Consider the following 9,682-nt stretch of genomic DNA (forward strand, 5'->3'; position numbering starts at 1 on the left):
CTCGAAGACATATTTATTTTACATAATATAAATACCTAGGACACTCTTCCTAGCACAGGACACTATGAACTGAACTAAATTATGCAGACAACGTCCATCCATCTGAAGCTTGCTGTTAGAACTTGTTTTAGACGATGAATTTTGTGGGATGAGTAGGTGAAAGGGTTAATAAGCATCATTAATAGCAGAACTGACAGCCTGACACCAAATCATGGATGCTCAATAGTTTTTCATACTCGAGTTGGCTTTCAACCAACCTTTAGACTGAAGAATAACTTGGTCTCAATAAGCAGCGAAATTAATGCAGAAAACAAGAGAAAAATATGCAGATCCTTAGCCCACTTTTATAGCTCTATATTTAGCCAAGACTAGACCACGTAGAAAAATAAATAGGGTTACAAAATTATATTAAAAAAAAAAAAAAAAAAACTTGGCGTGCAAGCAAAAAAAACTTAGTCTCGTTTATTTATCACGACTGCTATATATTTGAAAAATGCAGCTAAATTCCTCAAGGAAAAAAACCTGCAGTGGATATATAAAAGCTGTCCTGCTGCTATCTGATTACCAAATAACCCAAAAATTCAAAAATCTTGACCCCAATTAACCACCCTGAAATTGCCAAATTCTGAAACACTATTTTTCTACAAAATCTAAAAGGGGCAGCATAATCTAAGATCACACCACAAAAATCCAACTTATTATATGTATCATTGCACAATGGACACCACAAAAAGAACCTGAATCCTGAAATTGTCGAGTTCTGAAACATTAACGAGTCTCAATTCTTACATCAAACATAAAATCTAGAAAAACAGACAGCACCAACATAGACTAAAACCACATCCCATGAACCAAAATCCATGCAAATATAAAGTCAAATACTACTATAAAAGCAGAAATCGAGAAACAGAAACCCAAGTACAGAAACAGAAAGTCACTGCAGAGATATCTATGTCAAGTGAAAAAGAGGGGGGGAAAGCAGAGCAAAATCCTGAAAAGATTCTTTTTTTTTTTTCATAAATACAATACAATCAGTTCAAAATATAAACACCTGTCTATGAGAGTCCATTACTTGTCAAGCTCTCTCTTTCTCGTGACCATAATTCAAGATTTCCCCTTTTTTTTTTATCCCCAAACTCTCCTCCTCTTTTCTTCACAATTAACCTACTTGCCACTCTCGCGCCCCACAATAAATCCTCTCTTTAAAAACCCTTTCCAGTCTTGCTCCCTTCGCTCTCTCTAATAAAAATCCCAACTTTCTGTCACTTTCCCGAGAAACACCAGGACTTTCCGGGAAAATTTCCAAACATTTCTTTTTTAATGGAGGCACTACCGGACCACCTCCGGTGCAAGAGAACAGACGGCCGGCAATGGCGGTGCAACCGGCGGGTGATGGAGGATAAGAAGCTCTGTGAAATTCACCACCTTCAAGGCCGCCATAGGCAGTATAGAAGGAAAGTTCCAGAGAATTTGAAATTGCAGAGAAAGAAGAGCAAGAAATCAGCAACATCAAGTTCTAATGCTGAAACCCTAATTAGGGTTTCTTCAAAAGGGGGGAAATTAGGGAAATTTAAGAAGAAAGGAAAGAAATTGAAGAGAGGGGATTTACAGTTGGATTTGATTAGGATGGTGTTACAGAAAGAAATGGAGAAGAGGAAGAGTAAGAAAAGGAAAAGTTTTTCGGAGAAAGTAAGTGTTGATAATGGTGATGATAATGATAATGTGAATGACTGTAGTGAGAGTGAAGAAGGAGAAGGAGAAGAGTTGATGAGAAATTTGCCAAATGGGTTCATGGCAATATCACCTGCTAAGAGTTTTGGGAATGGCAATGTGGGTTGTTCTAGTTCACATTGTGATATTAAGATTGGAGGAGATGTTTCTAACGGGGCTAGTACTGCTAGAAGATGTTTTAGGTCTAAAAATGTTGAGCCAATGCCAGTTGGGAAATTGCAGGTTGGTTTTGTTGTTTGTTTGGTATTTGAGTTGTGTTTTGAAAGTTTTTGTATTTCAATTTTTGATTGATTGGTTTTTGTAGGTTTTGCCGTATAAGAGGGATGGAGTGAGATTGAGGAAGGGGAAGAGGAAGAAGTGCCACTGGTGTAGGAATAGTGGATCGAGGACATTGATTAGGTGTTCGAGTTGTCGGAAAGAGTATTATTGCTTGGATTGCATCAAAGAGCAGTATGTTGTTTCTGCATGTTAATTTGTTTAATTTGACTTGTATTCTTTGTTCGGTGCCAGATATCTTACCCTTTTGAAGCTTATGTGCAAAAAGTTGTCATTTTTTGTATGGAACAAGCATTGGTTATAATAATGTGGACTGTTTAATAATTATTGTATCCTTTAGGCCAACTGTTTTCTATATATAGCTCCAGCTAGTGCTGAAAACAGTGATTTTGTGATTTCAGCCTAATGCTCTGTCTTTAGGAGTAAAATCTGACTTGTGATTCTTGATTTTGAAATGAATTTAGGTATTTGGAAACACAAGAAGAAGTTAGGATGGAATGTCCTATGTGTCGTGGAACCTGCAGGTGTAAGGTCTGCTCAGCGATTCAATGTAGGGACATTGCATGTAAGGTCTGGCTTCTAAATTTTTCTAAGCGAGCTAGACGTAGTACTTTCATATTTCTTGCTGAATCATGATGTCTAAATATATGCAAAAACTATTATGTTTCAGGACTTGTCCAAGGGAAAAAGTGAAGTAGACGATGTTTTACATTTTCATTATTTGATTTGCATGCTTCTTCCCATACTGAAACAAATAAATCAAGATCAGAGCATTGAGCTAGAAATAGAGGCGAAAATAAAAGGTAGTGATCATAGTTCTACTTCTTGATATTCTGCAATTGATTTCCACTTTTCATAGCTTATTGTAGAATGTCCATAGAAGGTCTTTTTATAATGTCCTTCGGTCTGTGATAGGCCAGAAGCCTTCTGAAGTTCAAATCCAGCAGGCTGAAGTCAGCTGCAATAAGCAATGTTGCTGGTATATAATCTGCCTATGAAAAAGTTATGATGATCTGCTAACATTTAACATATCTGATTTCAATTTGTTATCTGCTCTCTGGTGCATGGTATGACTTTTGGTGCAGCAATAACTGCAAGACTTCCATAGTGGATTTCCATAGGAGCTGTCCTGAGTGTTCCTATAACCTTTGCTTAAGTTGTTGTCGGGATATTTTTCATGGGGGCGTACATGGAGGTGTTAAAACTCTTTTATGCAAATGTCCAAATGAAAGGAAAGCTTGTATACCTGGCAAACAACTTTCAGAAATGAAATCACTTTGTGCCACAAAGCAGAGTTACGGCAGCAAATATCTTGGTTCGACATTCTCACCTTGTCAGAGTGCTGTGGATCGTAATGGTGGTATACCTTGTCCCTCTAGAAAGTTTGGAGGTTGTGGTGGTAGCCTACTTGATTTGAGTTGCATTTTCCCCTTATGTTGGACAAAAGATCTGGAAGTAAGTGCAGAAGAATTAGTTGGCTGCTATGAGTTACCAGAAACCTTGGATGTTCGATCATGTTGCGCATTATGTGTTGGGATGGATTGTGAATCTAACGGGATTGGACAGCTGCAAGAAGCAGCTGCAAGAGAAGATTCTGGTGATAACCATTTATATTATCCAACCATCATGGATGTTCGTAGTGATAACCTAGAACACTTTCAGAAGCACTGGGGCAGAGGTCAGCCTGTGATAGTTCGTAATGTGCTTCAGAGTACATCTGATTTGAGTTGGGATCCAATAGTCATGTTCTGCAATTATCTTAAGAATAATGCTGCCAGATCTCAAAATGGGCAAGCTACAGATTGCTCGGACTGGTTTGAGGTTAGTGTTTTTCTCAGCCATGTGCTGTGTTAATATGCTGTGTGGTCGTGCATGTGCCTAGTGTGTTTCTTTTTTAAATGTCAAATATCAGATGGTGTCATTATTTTGGTATCAAATATCAGATGGTGTCAGTATTTTGTACCAAGAAACCAGCATAGTTCAAAATAATATCAAGGCTTTCTCTTCAATTTCTGGTGAACATATGAGTTATTAGAAGACGAGTTAATCTCTTGTACATTACTGAGTTGTTACCTGTTGGTTTTGCTGGGGTGGGAATTGAGCGTTGAAAATTGGTTACATTATGAATTTGGAGTGTTTAATGTTTCTGTACATGCAAATATAAAAACAAATCTCTTTGCGATATATTTGTGAGCTGTAAAGCTTTAAATCATAAGAGGAATAGAAATATGCTGGTACAAAATTCCTTGAGAACAATAATTAATTGTTTGTGGCTGGAAGGTTCCTTTCCAATTTCTCTGATTTTCAAAGAATTTGACGCTCTGGAGGACCTAAATAAATGTAGCTACTAGCCTTGAAAGATTCCTAGAGGATGCTAGAGAATCTAGAATATTTTTCAAAATATCTTATTTTTTCTCTTTAGTTTGGCTGCTAACTGTTAAATCAGCATAATCTAGCGTCCAAACTTTTGGGGCATTTCACTTCTCTTTTCCGCTTTATCTGACTTCAGGAGGACATTTTCTTTTTCAAGTTGCAAAATGCCAGGTTCCTCCTCTTAATTTGATTGTGATGGAAAAACTTGTGCTGATGGCTGTCTTTAGGGAAAATGTTCATATACACTATATTTACTTCATGAAAAGAAATTAGACTGATTTGGACTCTAAGCTTAGCACTGGTTTATATTCTATGCTCCTGCGAACTGTTTAGTGTTTTCCATTTAACACCTTTTCTTTGAAATCTTTTTTTCCCTTTTTCATGATAATGAACATTTTGCAATTCAGATTTCCTGCTGCTTTTTGCTCCTTTTTTTTCTGGTCAAGAATTTGAGACCAAAACTCTAATTCCCAACAATTTTTCTTTGGTGTGGCAGGTAGAAATTGGTATAAGACAGATGTTTATGGGCTCTTTTAAGGGCCTGACGAATGCCAACATATGGCATGAGAAGCTGAAATTGAAGGGTTTGCTTTCTTCTTATTTATTCCAGGAACATTTTCCAGCTCATTATAGTCACGTCCTTCAGGCTCTACCACTTCCAGAATACATGGACCCCATTTCAGGTGTTCTAAACATTGCTGCGGATTTGGGGCAGGAAACCTCAAAGTCTGATCTGGGTCCTTGTCTTTATATCTCATATGGAAGTGGTGAGAATCTTTCACAGTCTGATTCTGTGACAAAACTGCGTTATAATTCATATGATGTGGTAAGTGTGGCTCTATTTAAATTCTATCAGTCTAATCCTCTTTAGATTTTTCCCTGAACTTCGATTTTAATTTACTTCGTGATTTTTTTTTTCCTATTCTTTTTCTTGATTGGCACCACACACGCAAGATGCATGTTTAGTACGCAATTGCTTTCTAAAGCGTTTTAGAAAGCATGCAGCATTCTGAGAAGCAAGTATCAGAAATTGTTATGCTTCCAAATCTGTAATGAACCATCTCCTTGATTTCTTCCTTATGCTCTGAGCAATGTGTATGTGACAACGTCCAAGTAATATGTTAGCATGGATTGCTACCTATTTTATAAGTTTTTTTCAAAAACAATTCAAAATCTGTGCTTATATATAGTTTTGAAGTAATATCAATTATTGGTCTCATCATCTAGGTGGGTGAACCAAGCAAAGACCAAGATTATTGTAATTAGTCTTATTCTGTAATTGCTGTATGCAGTGACTTGCATTTCTTTTTTCTTATATAGCACCTCTTGAATCTTTATTTGTCACAGCTTCCTGCTTGCCCCACAATTTTAGCATAATTTGTAATGGTTTCTGCAAACTTGTTATTCTGTGAAGAGTTTACAAAAAGCATGAATCATTCATTTGTCTTTCTAATTTCAGGTTAATATTTTGGCACATGCTACTGATGTCCCTGTATCTACAAAACAGCTTAATTACATAAGAAAGTTAATGACAAAGCACAAGGACCAGAATAAAGAGAGCGGAGAAGCACCTTTAGATGAGGAAAACATTGAAGTGGAATTGCATGATATGTTCAGAGAAGATATGCAAGTAAACAAGAAAGTTGCTAGAGTATCCTGGTTCTCTGCTGCAAGACATGAAACTCATGCTTCAAATCTGAGAGATAGAGACGTGTTCCATGATGGGGATTCTGATTCTGGTTCTGGTTCTGGTTCTGGTTCTGATTCTGATTCTCACACTGATACTGATACTGAAGTCTCAAAATTTTTCTTTGGACCTGTTAAAAGTTCAAGGTCATCAGATAATCTTAAGTTTCATGGGAATCACTCGGAGACTTCCAATCATTTCATATCCGAGTCTTGTGGTGCCCAATGGGATGTCTTTCGTAAACAGGATGTTCCCAAGCTTGTAGAATACCTTAGAAGGCACTCTAATGAGTTCACTCACACATACGGCTTCCAAAAGCATGTAAGTTTTGAATAAGATGTCAGCCTCTATTAGCAGGTCAGAGTGGATTATTTATTAGTCTCTCTCTTGCAGATGATTCATCCAATACTTGATCAGAATTTCTTTCTTGATGCATATCATAAAATGAGACTGAAGGAGGAGTTCAGTAAGTAAAACTTCTATTTGCCTCTTTTCTTACGATGACAAATATGAAGTTTGTTTAAATTCCCATCTTGCCTGATGCTTCCAGAAATTGAACCCTGGAGTTTTGATCAACATATTGGAGAAGCAGTGATTGTTCCTGCTGGATGCCCATACCAAATTAGAAATCTTAAGGTAACAAGTGCAATAATATTGAATTAGTTTTTTAGAAATCTTGTTGTCATTGCCCTAATTTTCTTAGAATCCATTCATACTCCGTTGTTGGCTATTTTTCAAAAAATCTGCTCTATCTAAAGCTCTTTTACCACGGTGTTAGGTATATTTGTCAAAATTTCCTGATGTTTTCTCTCATAAAAAATCTTACCAGTTCTCCAACATTTTTTAAGCTTACATCGGTACTTGGAATCTGAAGGAGATAGGAAGATAGAGAGTTTGTAACACACTTGATTTTGTCATGTTCAAATTGATTTATTGTCAAATTTTCTGGTTCTGGTTTCAAGATCTGCATTGACTTCTTTGCAATATTGATTGCTAATTTTGTTCTTTTGACTTTTCATGCGAATTGCAGTCATGCGTCAGCGTGGTTCTGGACTTCCTCTCGCCAGAAAATGTTACTGAATGTATTCAGTTGATGGATGAATTACGACAACTTCCAGAGAACCATAAGGCCAAAGTTGACAGTTTAGAGGTAAATTATACATGAAGGTGTACACATTTCCTCTCCATCCTTGCCCGTGTGATGAATTCTTTACTTTTTTTCTGTTTTGTTTTTATTCTTTTTTTTTTTTTTTTTTTTTTTGCAAAAACCAGGTGAAGAAAATGGCATTGCACAGTATCAATAGAGCAGTCAGAAAAATTCATGAGCTTACACGGGCAGAGTAAGCGCCACATTCCACATTGAAATGCATGAGTTCTGTTCTTTTTCTTCGATCTTTCTCAGTATGTTGGTCATCTAATAATTTAAGATATTCACGTTCTTTCATGATTATGTGTTACATTGTGCATGAAATTCATCAAGTTTTAATAGTGAAAATCAGATGCAGTGTCAGTGTATATTTTAAAAACACATCACCTGGATTGGGAAGCATGGCTTGTATATGTTCAGGAGAATGAACTAGAACCTGTTTGTATGAATATCTTTGATGGTTGCCAAGTTGTGGAACACTTTTAGAGGGAGATTATATCAAAATCCTTGTGATGGACAAGAATCACGGAATCAAATAAATTTGACGATCTATTCTCAATAAAAAAAAAAAAAAAAAAAAAGGGGTGTCCATGTTCCTAGTTTTGTCTTAGGCAATTATTATCCATCCCTTCGCTTATGCTTTCAGATGAACTGCTGATGCGCATCTTACACCCAAGTCTCCCCAGAAATTGAATGAGGCTTTATCCTCTAGATACTTTTTTAATGACACGAGTGCCAATCAGGTTTTCCTCATGTTTGTAAGCATGATACTAACACATACTGAACTATATGTTATGCTTCAAATGGATATTAAGAACTTTAATTAGCATGTGTCAGCAAGATTCTTCTGTCCAGGCAATTTATATGTGCTTCATAATTTAGGACCAGCATGGACCTCAATGGCTAACTGCAAGGACTGAAAACGGAAAGATAATTCATAGAAGGGAAGAACCTGATGCGGAGGCATAGAGCTTCTGCTGCTGTTACAAATGAATCGTGCAGGGTATTGGTCTCTGCTGCGACTGCTTTTTTTTTTTTTTTTTGCATGCAGAAATTTTGATAGATCTCCATCTCCTCCATGATTAGAAGGCTAATTTTCGCAGATCTCTCATTCATGGTGAAAAACACCAACTTTTTGTTATCAAAAAATTGCATTGGTTTCCTCATTTACTGCAACAACTTGTACATGGGTTCATTAAGGTTAGCATTTTCTCCCCTTGCTGCAACAGCACGTATATATGATCGATCTGTTCGACTGTATATAATGACTAATCAGTTTGGTTGTAATAATGACTGATTCTTTAGTTCTTTTTTTATATATATACAACCTTGTGATAGTTTCTTCATGCTGCAGTCATCTGATGCTAGACAATTTCCATGAAAAAAGCTCTTGATATTCTTGCAAAAATTGTCGTTGATTGGAGTAACAATGCTTGGTTTTGAAAGGCCTCTTATCCTTGATGTTCCTTGCCTCTATAAAGAATGGTTTGGAGTTTCAGCAACGGATTGTTTGAGATTCAATCACGAATCTAAGAGACCCGCTACGTCCAAGAACAGAAAGTGGTGGCATACTCCATCCTCATAAGCATCTCCCCTCTTCAAAGAGAAGAGTCCAGTTTTCCTAAAGAGAGTTCAGTTCAAAAAAGAGTTGTAAAGCAGAATAGCAAACCCACTGTGGCCAGGGAACCTGCGAAATGCATGAAATCTTCAAAATATTCTCACATGCTGAATTAAAATTAAAACAAAAACAAAAGAAATTAGCCCACTAAGACACATTGTGAATTTGAATAAGATACGTTGTGAATTGGAATAATGATATGGGTATTTGCCCCTCCCATCAAAACTCAATGCACTTGGTCATAGGAGGATAACATTCTATTCATAAAGGTTTATTTATTATTATAAAATAGATTCGGGTAGATTGAGGTCAAAATGGTTTTTTTATAATTTTTAAACTCTATAAAATAACTAATTTATCTTTAAAAGCTAAAAATTATAAAACTCATGTTTAGGGATTCTTTTTATCTTTTTCATTTTTTTTAAACTAAAAATATTTGAATTGCTTTTAAAAGTTCAAATAAAAAAAAAAAAAAATAAAAGCTTGTTTCCAAGTTTTTTTTGTATTTTTCCTCTTGATTTTTTTTTTATTATAATCAAGTTCAGGGTAATTTGATATTTTAATAAATATAAAATATTTAATAATAATAATAATATTTTTTCCTCTAGCCTTCCAAGTGCTATCTTTCTCGGTGGCATTAGAGATAGTGCACTTAAGATCTTTTAGGCGGTGGGTTTCACATATCGGAGAGGATGATTGTAATGTAGGCTTATGTGAACTATTTTTCTTCTCTCCCCTCTCTTCTCTCTTCTTGGCCTTGGGTTTTATGTCAATTCTTTCAAAAAATAAATATAGCATGTCAATTTATATATGTCATTTTATCTTAATTATTTTGATTACTATTTGTTTT

The 9,682-nt window shown here is 35.9% G+C and overlaps 1 protein-coding gene across 2 annotated transcripts; it reads left to right on the forward strand.

Moving 5' to 3' along the window:
- The first annotated feature begins 795 nt into the window (after positions 1-795).
- Positions 796-8,560, forward strand: LOC118031276 (lysine-specific demethylase JMJ28). Of its 2 annotated transcripts, XR_004684503.2 has the most exons (14): positions 796-1,953; positions 2,036-2,181; positions 2,472-2,577; positions 2,678-2,810; positions 2,923-2,986; positions 3,093-3,828; positions 4,877-5,206; positions 5,840-6,388; positions 6,461-6,533; positions 6,618-6,703; positions 7,098-7,217; positions 7,340-7,407; positions 8,097-8,217; positions 8,318-8,560. XR_004684503.2 is itself a non-coding variant. In XM_035035628.2 (13 exons), exons 1-13 carry the CDS (start codon positions 1,321-1,323, stop codon positions 8,119-8,121), a joined length of 3,069 nt encoding a protein of 1,022 aa, XP_034891519.1. In that variant the 5' UTR covers positions 797-1,320; the 3' UTR covers positions 8,122-8,560. The 2 variants fall into 2 exon arrangements, 1 of the variants encoding a protein (XP_034891519.1); XM_035035628.2 differs by having other exon boundaries at positions 797-1,953; positions 8,097-8,560.
- The last annotated feature ends 1,122 nt before the right edge of the window (positions 8,561-9,682 follow it).

Source organism: Populus alba, chromosome 11 (assembly GCF_005239225.2).
Source record: "Populus alba chromosome 11, ASM523922v2, whole genome shotgun sequence".
NCBI lineage: Eukaryota > Viridiplantae > Streptophyta > Magnoliopsida > Malpighiales > Salicaceae > Populus > Populus alba.

Coding starts and splice junctions, on each gene's coding strand:
- LOC118031276 (XM_035035628.2), top strand. CDS start 1,321: ATGGAGGCACTACCGGACCACCTCCGGTGCAAGAGAACAGACGGCCGG. Junction 1,954..2,035: donor TGCCAGTTGGGAAATTGCAG/GTTGGTTTTGTT, acceptor TGGTTTTTGTAG/GTTTTGCCGTATAAGAGGGA. Junction 2,578..2,677: donor GTAGGGACATTGCATGTAAG/GTCTGGCTTCTA, acceptor ATTATGTTTCAG/GACTTGTCCAAGGGAAAAAG.